This window comes from Sebastes umbrosus, chromosome 18, assembly GCF_015220745.1.
Source record: "Sebastes umbrosus isolate fSebUmb1 chromosome 18, fSebUmb1.pri, whole genome shotgun sequence".
Classification (NCBI taxonomy): Eukaryota; Metazoa; Chordata; class Actinopteri; order Perciformes; family Sebastidae; genus Sebastes; species Sebastes umbrosus.
This window is the reverse complement of record NC_051286.1, coordinates 6,507,952-6,525,928: the sequence shown is the minus strand read 5'-3', so window position 1 is coordinate 6,525,928 and position 17,977 is coordinate 6,507,952. Positions and strand designations below refer to the sequence as shown.

General features: G+C 41.6%; 1 protein-coding gene across 1 annotated transcript in view; it reads left to right on the top strand.

Annotated features, from left to right (window-relative positions):
* sipa1l1 (signal-induced proliferation-associated 1 like 1) overlaps nucleotides 1–17,977 on the top strand; it is a 101,972-nt gene that overhangs the window by 46,842 nt on the left and 37,153 nt on the right. Inside the window, 5 exon segments of the mRNA XM_037750371.1 lie at nucleotides 2,340–2,417; nucleotides 13,220–13,346; nucleotides 14,520–16,097; nucleotides 16,195–16,417; nucleotides 16,651–16,781. Of these exon segments, the coding sequence (XP_037606299.1) occupies nucleotides 14,655–16,097; nucleotides 16,195–16,417; nucleotides 16,651–16,781 (1,797 nt within the window). The 5' untranslated portion in view covers nucleotides 2,340–2,417; nucleotides 13,220–13,346; nucleotides 14,520–14,654.

The window sequence follows — 17,977 nt, the reverse complement described above, 5'->3', positions numbered from 1 at the left end:
GTCCATGACAGAGTTAACATGCAGCTTTAGCCGTGATGTCTAGCTCTGCTTTTTCAAAGTGTTTCCATACTTTACTGTATGTGTAGTGTTTACCACGCTGGATTTAACATGTGAGGGTTCAAGTTGTATCCACGTGGACCCTCCGCTGTTTTGTACTTCCTTATTGCAGCCAGCTGTAGTTTGTTTTAGTTGACGTATACGGAACAGATATGACGTCACGTTACTCTGATTACAACAATAAAAGCGGTAACTTCCTTCTACCTTTGCATAGACTCAAATGAAGCAAATATATTGATTCTGGCATTAAAAAAAAAATTCAAAATCGTGAAAAAATAAATCGCGATACATAGGTGGATCAATTTTTTCTCCAACCCTTAATACATATACTGTTAAATCAGAGACCAAAGCAGTTGAAAGTCATTTAGATTACAGCGGACCTCACAGTCACCAGTGGAACATGTGAACAGTACAATACTTCAACCAGTGCAGCACAAATGGAGCTATCTGTGTTGGCAGTTTTATCTGAGAGATCAATGGAGACACCCGGAGGACATGCTCACAGTCCTCCATGTGAATATGTTGTTGGCCAGAAATGAAAAGCCACATCTTAACAATGCATAACTCAAAAGATCTTTGAGTGAGCAGGGGAGTGATAGTTTGAATTGTTAGGTAACGTAGTCACTGTTATCTATACATGACAGATCAGCCTGCAGGGACAATCACGCTACCTATATCTACCAACCAACCCCCACCCACCCTCACAATATCCTCGCTGCTCGCAATAAATAATAAATCAACCCGTCACAAGGGCAATTGGCTGTATGGACCTGATTCATCAGAGCTCACGCGACCCAGATACCACGTCCTGCAACGTGACGGTGAAGAGTACAGTAGTTCAGTAATTCATACGGGTTGTGTTCATGGCTATGGATCAACGGTACTTAAAAAGTTTAGATCAATAGGGATTGAACTGGCATTCCCAAAATAACAGCAACACATGTCAGTATTATACAAACAACAAAACTCTTCACATCACATGCCAACAGAGGCATTATGTAATGCGTGGTTATTGGATTACTGGATAAGTCTCCCTATTCATACTGTATTTGGCAAATAACATTTTGCATGTATTTCACATGTGTACTTCATCTTCGTATTTTGACTTGATAAAGGAATGTAGATGTATAATGATGAACATCTCATTGCATCATGGAGGTACAGAGGAGAGGAAACTTGAGTGTTGGACCCCCTGAGGCACAGTAAGAGGAAGGAAAGGAAGTGTGTGAGGGTGAAACTGGTTTTGTTATCTTGCTGTGGAAATGGTTTGTGGCTTTGATTAAACTGCGTCGCAGAGCAGAAGAAGCAGTCATACATATGACGCTGTGGTAAACTACCTCTTCCTGTATGTATTTGTTCTGGCACGATCTTCTTTTTCAGCTGTTTTGCTGTGGGAACTGTACAAATATGGACACTCTTGTACGTAGGGGGGGTGTAGGAAGGCCATAGCTATTTGTGTCATCGTTGGACACTGTGGACCTGAAACACAAAGTGGCACTTAGCCTTAGTCACTCTCTCCTCGAAAATCCATGTAATGTCCCACCCCTCCATGTCCTATCATCACTCCTATCTCTTCTTTTTCCCCATAGAAAGAGGCATCGTCATAGCTGTTAATCCAGAGGGATGGAGTGACGGGTGTTTGTGTTAACAAGTTCACTGACTTGGACATCTAAAAGCATTGAAAACTGTGCGTTCGCTCAAGATAGCAAGAAAACAATGTTAAATTCCTGAGACTTTTTTTAGGTCAGGGAAGATATATTTCACATTTAGTCTGCCCTCATTGACATAAAGATATATTAAAAACACTTCCCAGTATAAAGCAACGCAATTCAACAGCACTACAGCCTCCACAAACAACCATAAAGTTGTACACAAATAACATTATAACCTGCATGAAGTTGGGATTTATTGCAGGGCTGTTATATTAGACTGCATTAGTTCTAACTAGGTGTACCAAATAAACTGGCAACTAATGTGCAGCAAAGATGTTTCTCTGGAAAGTAATATACTTTGTGTTTATGGACACAACATAAAATATTTCAATGTGATTTGAAGAAGCTTTTGTGACTTCACCAAACACACATAGTTTATACTGTCTACAGCCAATCGAGTGCAAATCTGGTCCTCCACTCACCCGAGGTAGATTTGACTGTCTTCACCTGAGGTTGTTGCTGCATCTTCACATCTCTTATGATTCTGAATAGAATAAACGGTATTTAGCCCAGATCTAACAGCTTGAGGTTGATCCTCAGCACTCATCTTTCTTCTTTTCATCTTTTTAGGTGCTTTGTGTTTACAACAGATTCCAGACACCCACAGTCAAAGGAGAGCTGTTTTTTTTTTTTTTTTGTCAAAGCCAGGTAAGAATATTTTACATTTTTTATAAAGCTAGCTTTGGTGAAATGCAAGAAATAAAATCATGAGTCACAATGAAACTAATACAAGCGATGGAGTCACGGAAGAAATGAGTTACAAATATAGAAATGAGAGGTTCCATAGTTGTGACTCAGTGACTCAAAAACATCTGTTTTACTAGTGAGTCAAAAACTGTTACTGAAATGGAGGTGTGAAACGGAGCGCTCATATGGATCAAGAAGGTCAAACCCTTGACTACAGCTCTGTGCAACTCACTGGTGTAGAGCAGACCCTGCCACTGGCTATTATTAACTGTTGTTTGAACTTTAAAATGGAAATTTATGACATTAAATCTTTCATTAGAGTCACTGCTCAGTATTAAGAGACATTTTTTTGATATTTAAACTGTAAATATTTAATTTTTTGCCCTTATTCCGAAAAAGGCAATATTCCTACTAAGCTGTTTTACATGGCTAATGAAAATGAATATTCCACTAATATTCCTGTTTACATGTAGCCGTGCATACTCCGATTAATGTCCCCATGACATATGTCATGCTGACCTACAAACAACCCATTTAGCTTAACAAGTCAGCTGGCTACTTAGATGCATTTTTCCCTATTCTTACCATCATCATCATCTGGTCCATTTGAGGAGCTCAAGGCATCCTCATCACCAGGGCCGGCGAATCCCACGTCAACGCCATTCTCGGCTGTGTTTGAAGGGGGGTCGATGCCTATCACGTCAAAATAAAGAAAAGTGGAACGTCAGGAGCCGCTCTGTTTCATTTTACTTCTTAAGTTTGACATTTTCTACCATTGGCGGACTTGTTGGACCGTGCGAACACAGCCTCCCTCTTTCATTCCTTCAACCACCTTCTTGAAAAGGACGGCGTTGCGATATTTGCGCGTATCCAAAAACCTGTTGATATCCAAGTTTTTCATAATGTTTAGAAGTAGGTGTGTTTCTCCTTTCAACCAGAAATGTGGGCTTTTCTTTTGGTAATGCATCTGCAAACTGTCGGCTAGTTGGTTTGTGTACAACGCACAGAGCTGGTCGTAAACAGGCAGGAGGCTGTGTGTCGCAAACTGATGTAAAAACCCCAATTGAGACACATATTCTGAATGCGCTGCATACTGTACATGTCCAAAGAATGCTTCTAAAACCTGAATAATATCTGCATATCCCACGTCTTCATAAGAAAATACTCCATTTGGACTAAGGCCTAATTCAGAATATCCAAACAGAATATGCTGTTTACGTGACCCGTATCAAATTCGGTATATCGTCATATTCTGAATAATAGTGGAATATTAGTCTGCATGTAAACGTAGTCATTGTAAGTATTGTTATATACACACACACACTCCTCTCTCATCACCTGGTCAAATATCTATGCTCATCGTCTCCATCTGCCTCCATTGCCGTTCTGTGATAGCCGGAGATAGGGGAGTGTACGCCGTAGAACGCCTTCACAATTTCACATTTGAGAGAAAAAGACAACATCGGCAGACTTCAGAGCACCAAAAAAAAAACCCTTTTACGTCTCAGTGAGCCGGAGAGGAGACCCCACCCCACCGCCGAGCTCTGCAGAGGCAGAAAAAACAGCAAAGTGCGTTTATCTTTCCACACAATTACAATTTCACTTTGAAATGCTCTGAGCTGAAACTCCAACACATTGGGACTGCCTGCTGCCTGGCAACTTTCAAAGAGAATAATGTTTGATTTTTTTTTTTTTCTCTTCTCCTTATCTTCCCTCTGTGTCTTGGCCTGCCATTTCCTCATCTACACTCGGATGAAAAGCTGTTTGGCTCTCAGATGGCTGCGGAGCATTTAGGAACACTAGGCCATTACTGTTCCATTCTTACACACCGGAGGTTTGAAATACCTGCATTTAGTTTAAATGTTTGTTGTTGGTGCAGAGCAGTCATCGCTAATGTATTTGTGAATTGCAATTCCCCGAGAACATTTGAAGCTATGATTACTACTTTAAAACTTTCTGCACATAGTTTATTTTCGATGAAGTTTGGATATGACCAGGGTCTGACATTAGCACCCGCCACCCACCAAATGCAGATAAATGTTGTCAATGGCGGGTAAAATCGTCACACCAGCCGCCACTTTAGTGGACAGGGAAAACGCTAGTGATGGGAATAGAGAATTGGTTTGCGTTGAGAATAGGTTCTTAGTTGTCCGATTCCTTGGCATCTCATGCCTCTGTGACTGTTGATTTCTCTGTATCGATGCTTTCCAACAGTTATGCACGCACAATGACGCATACACACAGCCATGGCGGAGAGAAAAAAAGCATGGCAATGATGAGATATTTCCACAGCAATATAAAATAGATATTAGTGACCTGTTTAACTTCCATACACTAGCTTTAAGCAGCTTATAATGGTGGCTACAAATGAAACTCCTGCGCTTGGGTTTACAACATGGGAAGTCGTGTACACAATATGCTTGGCGTTCAAGCGGTTAAGTCGTGAGTACGCCGTTACTGTCGGCGTCTAGAAGCCACAGAGGCTAACAATTTAGCAAGCGGGTGACATAATGCAGGAAATGTAAAGGCATAATGACAGAGGAAAAACAGGAGGCCGTTGGGAATATCAACATCTTCCTCAGACATATTATAAAATTACGAAGAAAAACAATATGAGACTAAAATTATAATATATTAACTTATTAAGCACCGAAAAATTAACTTCCAAGGCCTCCGCCATTTCTGACAACGTCAACAAACACGTCACAACTCGTGAACTCTTCTGAAACTTTCCACTTATGAGGTGGTGAATACGACAAGAGGAGGGCGTTCATATGAGCTCATCTCGTGAAGGCACCATAATACGTCGTTAAAACTACTGCCAAGATTTTTTTTAAATGAAAGCAAATATTAAAATAATCATAATCATTTGAGTTATGTGTTTTTATGCAAATAACCACTATGGATGACAATAACAAAGAACAGTACAGTAGTGTACGGTACCCTCCCACCCCTGAAAAATAGGGCTCTCCTGGAAGCTACGGAGTAATTTCAACACTGTCATTTATCATGTATATAATGTTTTTTATGTAAAATATATCAACCATTGAAAAACACCAGATCTAAAATGTTATTCCTTCATTTAGCGCATAGATTTCAAAAGTTGCAGATAAAGTTTCTGAGTGGCAGACAATGAAAAAAGTTAATTTCAGACGCTGGATGTGAGTGAAGAGTTTGATGCCTCCCATACAAAGTTTAAGCCAACTGAAAACAGACACTAATGCCACTGAGCCTGGGAAAGATGACTTGGGTGAGAAAATAATAATGTGACGCAACATTCTTCATCATCTGAGTGCTTTTGTTTGTGTGTGAGAGACTGAGAAAGAGATTCACTGAGTCATAATTTGGAATTTGTCCATGTTTTTTTGTCCTAAGGCTCTTTGTGTTACCTGCAGTGGCTCTACACCCACTCCCGAACACATGCACACACACACACACATACATATAAGGTATATCTACTTTAGCCTAACGGTCACACCTATGCCCAGCAGCATCTTGGCAGCAGGTGTTTGAGAGGACATGCTGTCAAAGTTTGAGTCAGTGTCTCTCTCTTTCTGTAATTGCCATTTTCCCACCTACAGCTTCTGTTGCACCCCCAGCCATCCAAGAAGAGGGGGATCTCTCTTTTTGAGTTTCCTCTCGAGAGGTTCCTTCCATTATTTTCTTTATGTCCAAAAGCTTTTGGTTCCTCTTGTTTTGTCTCCTTAGAGAGCTTGTGCTCTCACACTGTTTCTGTTGTATGTGTGTTTCACAAAAAAAAACATGACGAGACTTGACTTGACTCACCAGTCGGTCTGGTAATGATGTCTGTCTGGAGAAACAGGTGTATAATTGTGAAAGATTCGGCAATATGAAAAAACACAGCATGACTGACACTAGCTTGTAGATTTTAGTTTCTTGTTTCTTCTTTAGTTTCTTCAATTTTTGTCGTTTTCTTTTTTCCCCTGCCTCCGTTCTCCTGCCATTAAAGACCTGCTCTGTGATTGCAAGGTGCTGATCTCCTCTGAACACAGGCCTCGGGAAAAACTATCCGTATTCTTCAACTACAATACCGGCTGATTAATGAATACCGAACACTTATTCACTCTGCAGTTGTCTAAAAATATTAGTCGGTTCCAAATAAGAGTATTTCTGAGAATGGAGAGAAGAAAAGGATGTTTTAAGGTTTAAGTCTTAGCACACAAACACACAGAGAATCTTCTGCTCAACTTTATGGTGCCCTCTCTTTCAGCTCTGGCCTCTTTCAGTCAGTTAGTCAGTCAGCTCGTCTGCTCTGTAATGTTCAGGTGTGTATGACTCACTGTGCAATTGAGCAGATTCACACAGCGTCCATAGTGGCACACCTGTGCTGCTTGACAACAACCTTACACCCGGGCAACACTGCCTGCGTGAGCAGCGTTTGACAGCTAACTCGCTAAACCGCTGTGTCTCTCACGCGTGTGGTTATCTATCCACGTAGACAGCTTGCTGCTGCTGCACTGCTGCTGCCAGCCAGGGTTGGAAATGAACTTTTATGTCCACTTGCCACTGTGGCTGGTGGATTTCAGAATATACCAGCCACTCAGTAGATAACCATTATATTTTTTGGCTGGTGAAAGATGCAAATTTAGCAGCCACTCGCATATTTTAGCAGCATTTGGCCGGTGGCTGGTGCTCATTTCCAACCCTGCTGCCAGCCCTTTCTTTTGTTTGCTGTTTAGTTGTCCTTTCATAATGGCTATTTCATTATATTATAAATGTCATTTATATTTATTTTAGACAGAAAAAGGTTAAGACACATGTGCTTATTTGTAAATAATAGTAATAATCCACAATTAAATGCCAGTACTCTATTGATTCATGGAGCCGTGCAATTCACTGCATTTTCCACTGTCCTGTACACTGTCCCGCAAATATTTCAGAATAAAAGCCTCGTTACCACAGGAGAACAGAAAGTGTGGAGTTCAAAATACAAACTTTTTTTCATGTTTGTGACATATTCTACAGATATGAATATTAAATCTGTAGTAATGTTGCTAGTATGATGTCAATATACTGTCAAACATGGGTACACGGGCGAATATGGTGCGGCTGTAGCTCAATGGGTTGAGCGGGTTGTCCTTTAACCACAAAGTTGCTGGTTCGATACCCGGCTCCTACTGTCTGCATGTCGAAGTGTCCTTGAGCGAGACCCTTTGAACCCCAAGTTGCTCCCCAGGCGCTTTACAGCAGCTCACTGCCTCTAAATGCTTAGGATGGGTTAAAGGCAGAGGTCAAATTTCATGTATGAACCTGTATGTATATGATGATTCTAATAAAGTTTAGAGTTTAAGTTTAAGAAATAAAAAGTAAGAGATTCCCACGCAGACAGTGTGGCCGGACGTTAGACTGAAACATTTTAAATACAGTAAGCAGCAGTGCTATTGTTTAAATGTATTTAAATCCCTCATGATGTGGTACTCAGTGAATTAATCCATAAGTATTGTAATTTACTGCTGTTTTTGTTAATTGTTTTACCGGTCGCATAGCATCATTTCATAAATGATATGCAACTGTGAATTCCTAGGAGTGTTCCTGGAAAGGACTGTGTAAATTGGTTCTAATTGCCGAGGAAAATTGAGAGGTTGTTAAGTTGGTACTCTTCAATTAATTAGTTCCAGTGAGTTGCTGGCAAAGCCTCGAGTCTCTTGTCCGGCGCACAGCAGGTCAGTTGAACTGGCAGAAATGTGCCAATGAGGAAACAATTCAACACATGAATAATACATCGATGATGAATGATAATAACTTGGAGCTAATTGGAGCAGTTTCTTTCAAGGAAATTCATCTGGAAATAAACAACTGCTTATGAATTCAACACAACCAACAACAAAAAACATTAAAAATACAGCTTGTATAGTGCTTCACAGAAAGGTATACACAATACAGAGTATTTCAATTTGTTAAATGATAGGCTCACATCTTCTCAAGTCTGTCTTGAAACAATGCACCGGAAGAGTTATTGGCCACTGTAATCATTCCTCCTGTCCATACGACCCCAATTAGCACAACTCTAATGTAAAATCTGCAGTCGTGTAGCAGTCTAGAGTTCGTTAAACTACGTACGTTTCATCCAAAGTTAGTATTTTTAGAACAGTTTCCGTCTGTAGAGAATTGCCAATTAAACTCACTCTCCTATGAATTACAAGATTTGTACCTGTAATATCAAATGCTTGATAGGACATTACAACAACTCTTTCATGTTTTGGTAATGTCATGCTCACTGTCCCAGCCACCATTATCTGTAAGATGCAAATAAGTCCCTGTGTTAACAGTTTCCAGTTGACTGGGCCAGAAGACAACCTTGGCAGCCCCTTGCTCCATCGAGCAGCGATGCTTCGTATTTACCTCAGGAATCGACCTCATTTAGACACCGCTAAAGGTTACTGAGTATCTGTCAGTGTAATTGGTCCTCTGCGACTGCAGAGAGGCACGCTGCGCCACATTCATTCGTTTCAATTCCCATGCTCCTTCCCTAACATACAGTATCTCTCCAACTCATTAAAGCGTCCTACCCAGTCCTCAGCGGAGAGAGCACTGCAGGTAGTTATTTGGGATACACTTTTTTGAGTGTGATTTCAAAGGCGTCATTGACTTACAGTGGAGGGCAATGCAGTGGTGCTACTTTGTGACTTCTACTTTTGTATTTAACTTTTTTTGTGAGTCTCGATAGAAAAATAGGAACGTAATTTATTCTATTGCCTGCATCACTTTGGGGGAATAAAATGGAATTGAGCTCTTTTTATGCCTCCGTGCCGGCGACAGCTGATGATCTTTTTACCGCCCAATCCTATGTGGGAGTTTATTGGAGGTAAAGCGGTTTATTAGTTAAAATTTTTTTCTCAAAGTTGTGCATTTTCAACTTTGCTTTCCTGTGTGTTTGGATAAATACTACTTTTGTGACTGCAATGCGTTCTGTCATTTGGTATTTAGGGGATTTAAGTCTAATCGAAGGAGCTTGTAGGATGTAGATCCACTTGTATGCATGGGGTGTACTGATTTTTTATATTTGCAGTGAAGTAAAAAAGTCCCTTTTGAGGAGGTTCATCTATATTCATGCTCTTACAGTTGCACAATTCACGATTCTCTTTTGAGAGCGTATTGAAAGTGTTTCACGAGTACTTTTTATCCAGCCAAGATGAGTCAAGTCAAGTTAAGTCAGTTTTATTTATACAGCCCAGTATCACAACTTTGCCTCAGGGGGCTTTAAAATCTGTACAGCATACGACACCCTCTGTCCTTTTTGACCCTCGCTTCGAATTTAATACAACAGTTGAGACAACTATCATGGCTGTTGTGAGCTTAAAGATTAAATTTACAGTATTTATGCAGTATTTGAACATGATCTCCAACAGAAAACTGAAAGGCCTCTTTAGCATATCAAAAGTATCCCCCCCCTTATGCAGCGTGTGTCTGCAAATGGAAATCTCCCAGTCAGACACACGCTCACCAACACCTGGCTGTGAAACGGGAAACACTTTGAGATTTTACTTCTGAGTTTCTGCCTATTAGACTTCAAACACTTTGAGTGTTTAAAGCCGAACCAAAGCCTAGACTAGGATGTCACGCTGCTCAAACAGACCCACCTGAACAACTCGCAAACAGTGTCAGTGGAGGAGATGCTGTAGTGTCAGGAGTAGTGCTGCCCACAAAGCTGCAGAATAATACAACAAAGCAGCTCAGATCTTTGTTAAAGGGCCAGTTCACCCATTTCACACAAAATACATTTTCTCAGACAACTTGTGGCATTGATCCATCCAGATAGTTTTGGTTTTACGGGAGTGATTTGACAGTATGTAAGTGCTACTAAAAGCGTTAATACAATTTATTTCACGGCTTTGTTGCATACTTGATTCTGATTGGTCAATCACAGCGTTCTACGGTCTGTTGTTTCTTTATAGCAGACCGTTGCTATGTATAACAGACCGTTGCTGTGGTCTGATGTTGGACTCTGGCGGAGTGTATTTGTGTCAAATTAATGATTTTTTAAGTAAGTAGCCGTGTAATAAGCGGGATAGTGTACAGCTTAGCGGGTCATTGTTGTGAAATAAACCCCTTCAGGGCAATAAGCTTCACATCTGGGTGCCGCATCGCCCTGTTGGGGTTTATTTCACAACAATGACCGGCTCGCTGTACATTATCCCTTACTGAAACCGCTAATAGTGATCACGGTTTCATAAAATGTAACCGTGATCAAGGTAAATGTTTGGGACAGAATCATTCCTATACAAATGCTCCAAATAATTTGCTTATAGTGATGAAGTAGTCCACTTAAAGTGTTCATTTTGGATCTTTACATAAATACATAGTAATTCTATATACAGTATAGATCTTTTTACTTTACCCTCTTGATACTTTGGCTCACGGTAACCTGTCAGCGTTTCTAGCTGGCTACCTGAGGCTGGTGCTGCGTGCACATTGAAATCATGACGGGAGAAAGAAAGTAATTTTCTCTCAATGAAATGAGATGCAGCAGCAAAACTTGGTGTTCCTCAGGCTACCTCACAGAAAACGAATGCCCACGGGGAACACCTGTGGTTGAAGCCGCCTTTGTCAAGTGGATTGATAATTCGTGGACATGCAATTGAAACTCTGCTGATCCTCAACAAGGCAGCACATGCAGACGAAAGGCCGCCTCCCTTCATACCGCCAGCGCCCGGACGTCACCCACAGGCAAAAAGTTCTTTAGCTGGCTGGTGAGAGCAGCCCTGGCAAAGGGGCGCCGTTCATTTTCAGGCACCGCCCACGCTGCAGTGACACAGAGCTGGCCGAAAACTGGCAAAGCCTTACTCCAAGCGACGGAAAAAGCCAGAAGGATCATGTAATAAATATACAAATGTCAATTAGATGGTAATCTGCATGAGAAATAAAGGGAGAAAGAAATCGGTTATAATAATCATCCGCTTACCGTGATCAGTTTGACACAGTCAGACGTGATCACTATAAGAGGTTTCCACTGTAATTACATTTGAGAAACTCAATAGTAATGTGTTGAGTTTTGAGAAACTGTTCACAGCGAGGTCTGTGTGGAAGGGAAGGAATCAATCGTCTCTCTCTTTCACACACACTCACAGAAACATGTACTGTACAAGTCCTTATCTCCATGGTGATACAAAGTGTGGTCTGGAAGAGAGACGTCGTGCAACATAATGGACAAACAATCTCAAACAAACTGAAGTCATTCCTCAGCTGTCACATCATTTCTTATTGTTTGTTGAGATGTTGATTTTATACATATGGTTCTGTCTTACATTTATCTCCTGAGCCCTTCGGGGTAAAATCCACATTGCGTGGGCTGTTCAAGGTCTTTTGACAGCTAGGTCGTGTGTGTCACGGCTCCTTTTGATGTTACGAAGATCCAAGCAAGAAAGACACGGCTCCCGGTGAAGGCAACAAGAATTAAATCCTGAAGCGTCTGTTATTTTTGCACAGTTTTCCTGAATGACGTACAAAATACTCCACTGGAACAAATTCCATTACTTCCTTAAGGCAGCCTCAACAATTTAGTGCTTTCCTGAATTTGTGAGTCACAATCAGTGCAGCAGAGGCCCGCGATACCTCAACATTTATTCCCTTCTCCTGGTATGGGTCAAATGCCAAAAATGTTGGCTTCTACAATTCCCCGATGCAGCTCGATCTTAGACCCTCACTGCCTGGTGAATGCCCACGTATTATAAAGCAAGCATACTTTATTTATATAGCACATTTCATTCCAGATGGTGTAAGACAAAACATTAGACATAAGTCAACACTATTTAAAACAGACACATAAATGATACGAGTGAATTCAAACTATTAAGAAGTAGGAATCACAAGAATATAAGAAAAACAAATCAACTAATACAAATAAATATAAAAAAAATAATAATAAGACACTTGGGTTAAAACCAATAAAAGAAGTAAGTATAAAATAAAATAATAATGAAAACGGGCAACCAGACTGAAAGGCGCAGCTAAAAAGGAATGTTTTCAGTTTAGTTTTAAAGGACGATAGCGTTAAGATAAACATGATAAAAAAGCCTCCCCGTTTGTAACAAAAGCTTTCTGTTAAAAATTAGTAGTCTCCAAGCCCGAGATGACATCACCAGGGTTGTTTTGGGTAAAGTTTTCTACAGAACAGATGTCATTCTCAATTCTTGCAGGTTGTGTAACACTCCTCTGGTTGCAAAAAGAAGTCTGATTGTATAGAAGTCTATGAGAAAATGAGCCTACTTCTCACTTGATTTATTACCTCAGTAAACATTGTAAACATGAGTTTATGGTCTCAATCACTAGTTTCAAGTCTTCTTCAATACAGCATGATGTTCATTTAGTAGATTATGGTCCCATTTAGAGTTAGATATATATAATGGTCTTATAGTCTATGACTCCTCATGACTAGTAAACTGATCTTGAAGTGTAAAATGGTTAAACCTTCCCTTTGAGAGAAAGCTGTAGCTATGAATCGAATCATTAGCTTTAAGTGGTCTACTGTGACCCTGCAGTAGAATTGGATGGTTTCTCTATAGACTACTCTGGGTCTCAAATATAGCCTCACTTTTATTGTTGTGCAGGCGTTATGGTTCTACATTTCACAGAAATACAGTAGTTTCCAATTGCTTACTTTATAATGGTGGCTCTGAAATGAAGGTAAGATTTGATACTGTAGAACGTGTGATGTAGGATGTTCTCTAACTTGATCTGTTTCCTCCCAGCTTTTCTTTTTTTTTACCTATCCTCTTTCTCTCTCTCTGTACTGTTTTTCTCAGTTCCTGAGTTGGTCTCATCCAGACTGATTGAGGTCTCCTCGAGCACCGCTGCAATGCAGACTGCTTTTTAGAGACTCCGGCTGAGAAAGGTCACCATCAACGCATCTGATCATCAAGCTTCATCAAGGTACAGCCTCTCTACTATTGTTTGATTAAAAAGAAGACAAACTTAAAGGGATAGTTTGGGTGTTTTGAAATTGGGTTGTATGAAGTACTTATCCATAGTCAGTGTATTACTTATAGTAGATGACGGACAGTTTGGAGAAGCAGACAGGAGTTAACGCACAGAAGCAAAGCAATGCACTGCTGTGGACGGGGCTGGCAGCAAAATGTATTTTAGCCACCCAAAAGAATCAATATCAGTTTAAGTGTACGCTATATTTAGAATATTTTCTCTGCTTTACCTTGCCGTCAGACAGAAATTTCTAGCGGGCAACTGATGCCGTTGTATCCACCTATGCTCTCGCCACAGCAACCAGACTCCATTGAAAAAAACTGTAATTTTACCTTGCAGAACACGAGGGTTGCTGGTATGCTGTCGCCTCGATCAGTTAGTTTGTTTGTGCTATTGTGTGACTTTGGCGAATCCGAACTAATCACAGTCACACAATAAAACAAACAAACTAACGGATCGAGGCAGCGGTAGACCAGCAACTCCTGTGTTCAGCGAGGTAAAATTACTGTTTGTTTCAATGGAGTCTGGTTGCTTTGGCGAGAGCATAGATTAGGGCTTCAGTTCCCCTTCGGAAACATCAACTGTATATCTGTCTCAGGGCAATGTAAACAGGCGGAAATATTCGAAATATAGCGTACAGTTAATCTGATATTGATTTGTGTTGGGGCTTTCTTTTAGGTGGCTAAAATACGTTTTTTCTGCCTGCGCCGTCCACAGCAGTACATTGCTTTGCTCCTCTGCGGTAACTTCTGTCTTCTTCTCCAAACTCTAGGCGACCGCCATCTACTGTAGGTAATACACTGACTATGGAGAAATACCTCGTACAACCCCACTTCAAAACACCCGAACTATCCTTTTAAGGTTTTAAAGTTTTGAACTTTGAACGTTCTTTGTAAGGTTTACCTTTTTACCTTTTAGTATTTTATTTGCAAAAGTTTAAATCCAGCTATCTTTGCAACATCTCATGATCCGTAGGGTATTAGTGAAATTCTACGCACTTACTGTAAATCGCTACCATTCCTTTTATTGGAGACCATTGATTTAAGATCTTTTGTTGACCATTGATTATTCAACATTGAGCCCTATTCATGTTTTCTTTTTCTTTTTTCTTTTCTCTTTCTGCAGCACCAAATGCATCCGTGAGACTCTCTCGTTACTTCACTCAGTGGGCATTATGTTGATCGTAATCTAAACCCATCAGCAACTCATCCCTACCTCTCCCTCCCATCTCCCATCCCCACACCCTTTCCCATCTCCACCATGACCAGTCTGAAGCGTTCTCAGACGGAGCGCTCGGTTGGGGGCTCGGTGCCGGCTTCTGACGAGTTCTTCACCCGCCGCCTGCGACTTCCCAATGGAGGGGCACCGCCACCCCGCAGCGAGAGCACCCACATCTCCTCTTCCTCCACCACCGGCACCAACCCCGGCGTCCCCAAGATGGGGGTTCGGGCTCGTGTGGCTGATTGGCCCCCAAGGAAAGATGGGGGAGGAGGGGGTATTTGGCACATCACCGTGGAAACGGATTCACCCAGCTCTACCATCACCACCAGCTCTTCAGGATCAGGAAGTGGAGATAGAGAGAGACTTGTCGGAGGGGGAGGAGGTGGTGGTGGTGGTGGTGGTGGAGGAGGAGGAGGAGGAGGAAGTGGTGGTAGTGGTAGTGGTGGCAGTGGAGGAGGAGGGGTGTCAGCCGTCGCAGCCCACAGCAATCTGTCAGCCAAGCTGGGCCACCTGATAAGCCCGCAGGACTCCTCCATGCTGCGCAACATCCACAACACATTAAAGAACAAGATGCAGAGCAAGGGAAAGGACAACCGCTTCCTGTCGCCGGATGGCTATCAGGGCTCACCTCGCAAAGGCATGAGGCGCATCCGCCAGCGCAGTAACAGTGATATAACTATCAGTGAGCTGGATGTGGACGGCAATGAGGGCTGGTCCTTCTCCGGGTGGACACCCATGCACCGTGAGTATGGCAGCACTTCATCCATAGATAAACACGGCGTGTCAGGAGAGAGCTTCTTTGACATGCTGAAGGGATACACGTCGTCTGAGGCTCCTGATCAGAGAAGCCCAGCTCCAGAGAAGCTATCGGAGCTGCTTACCGTGGCGCCAACAAAACAGGCCGCCCTGGACCTGCCAGACGGAGCTCTAGGTTCAGCCAGAGGTAGTCCCGCCAGTCGGCTGAAGGAGCGAGAGAAGCACTTGAAGAGGAGGTCAAAGTCGGAGACGGGTGGAGAGTCGATATTCCGTAAGCTGCGCAGTGTGAAGGTGGATGGCGACACATCGAGGGCTGGCTCAGATGCTGAGGATGGGGGGAAAGTGGATGACAGTGGCCCACCTCCCAGACCCTGGGCGTGCCAAAGAGGCTTTTCCCATTTTGACGTCCAGTCTCTACTCTTTGACCTCAATGAGGCAGTCCACAGTCGTCAGTCTGGGTCCAAACGCAAGAACACCACTACGGGTGCCTCGGCCGCTGCCGCCGCCTCTGCTTCGGCCACGTCCTCCCTCTCCTCCAATCAGAGTGGAATATACGGGTCGCCATGTGGCTCACAGGAAGAGCTGAGCAAGGAGGGGATGGGACACGGTACCAACCCCGCCTTGGACCCTGGTGACGACAAGAGCAATGACGAGGTGCTCAGCTGCCCTTGTTTCAGGAATGAGATTGGTGGAGAGGGTGAGAGGAACATCTCTTCTGCTAAACAGGTAGGTTTTCTTATCATACTATATTTACTTTTTGGGCATATAAGCATATAATAGAGTCTATATATCGATTCACTTTTCCTTGTCTTCCATCCCCCAGCCGGGCAGCATAGGTAGCGGAGGCACCTCAAGCAATTCCTCAGGCAGCACAGAGGAAGGACCTTTGGACGCCACCCTCACTACTCATTTCACCAACGCTGGTGTGGCAGTGTTGGAGGCCGCCAAGGACGGGCCGAGCCAACACGCTGACAGGTCCAAACGTTACATTGTGGAACATGTTGACCTCGGCACCTATTACTACCGAAAGTACTTCTACCTCAGAGGTGAGCAAAGGAGGATAGTTTGGGCTTTACTACTTTCAAAGTCCAGGGTTTCATTACAAGATGCTTAGGTCCGCCGGGCCTAAGCATCGGGGGAGTCATGTATTTCTAAGTTGTTTTTAAACCAAAGGGTTTTCTTCTAAAGTTCTCTTCCTTTTTGTAATTTCTTCCTCTCTTTCATATCATCCCTTCCGGTCCATCCTCATGCCTCAAATCCCATCCCTCCTCTCCTCTAGAACACTGGAACTACCTGGGGGTGGACGAGAACCTGGGTCCGGTAGCAGTGAGTCTGAGGAGGGAGAAGCTGGAGGAACACAAGGAGCACGGCCAGCAGTACAACTACAGGGTCATCTTCAGAACGAGCGAGGTACGTTGTAATGGACGCACGTCTTACACTGTGTATACAGCCTGCGGCTCTTTGCTGCATGTCATCCCCTCTCTCTCTCCCCTCTCATGTCTATACTATCACTATCAAATACACGCAGAAGCCCAAAAAATAATAATAATTACTGTTAACAAACAATGAAATTATATTATTATTCATTTTTACTAATTATTAGTAATGCTATAAATTTTGTTATTTTATCATTAGTTTGTGTAATATAAAGTGATTAATTTATAAATTATATATTATATCATAGCTGATAATAGACAATAACATTCTAATTACATTGGTACATTATTTGTTAATAGTTTATTGTTGCACACATAACATTTTATATACTATATTAAGTATGTTTTAATGATTACCAAATGATTTATAAACCTTTAAGCCTTGTAAAACATCTATAAACATTACATGGATAGATGGGCCAGAAATCAATTATTAACCATTTAACAAGGTATTATAATCATTAGTTGCAACTTTATAATAGCCACCCAAATAATATTTATAGATGGTTTACAAACCAATTATTAGCCGTTAACAAAGTATAACAAATATGTGGTCTATCTATCTATGTTTATAGATGTTTTACAAACTATTTAATCATTTCATAATCATTAACAAGTACTTATAATATACTATATAAACTGTTATAATGTGTACAAAAATAAACTGTTAAAATAACACAAATTATTTTATTAGCATTGCTTATAATTAGTACACATTATTCATTATAATTTCATGTTTTTTCTTAACAGTAAAATAACTATTTACTACATTTTAATGGACTATCAATGATAATATAAAGTGTTACCCATATATATATATATATTGTGTTTTATTATCTTTATTTGTTGACTGTTGTGTTATGTGATGAGCCATTCACCAGGATATACTGTAATTGTACTCGTTCCCTCCGGAGCCATGAATGTTCATGTTCAATATTTGGTACACTCTGTACCGAGTGAAGCTCTTATGAGTTCAAAGTGTGTAGGCGTAATATAGCATAGCCCTGCTTATTGACGAACCCAGTTGGAGGGAGACATTCTCAAAGCTTCATCTCCAGGTTGTCAGATATATGGCTCTAGACCTCAGATGCCTCCGCCTCCACTCCTTAACACCACCTCAAATTATCGCATGTGTTTTTGATTTATTTTGTAATGTATTCCCCTGATTGT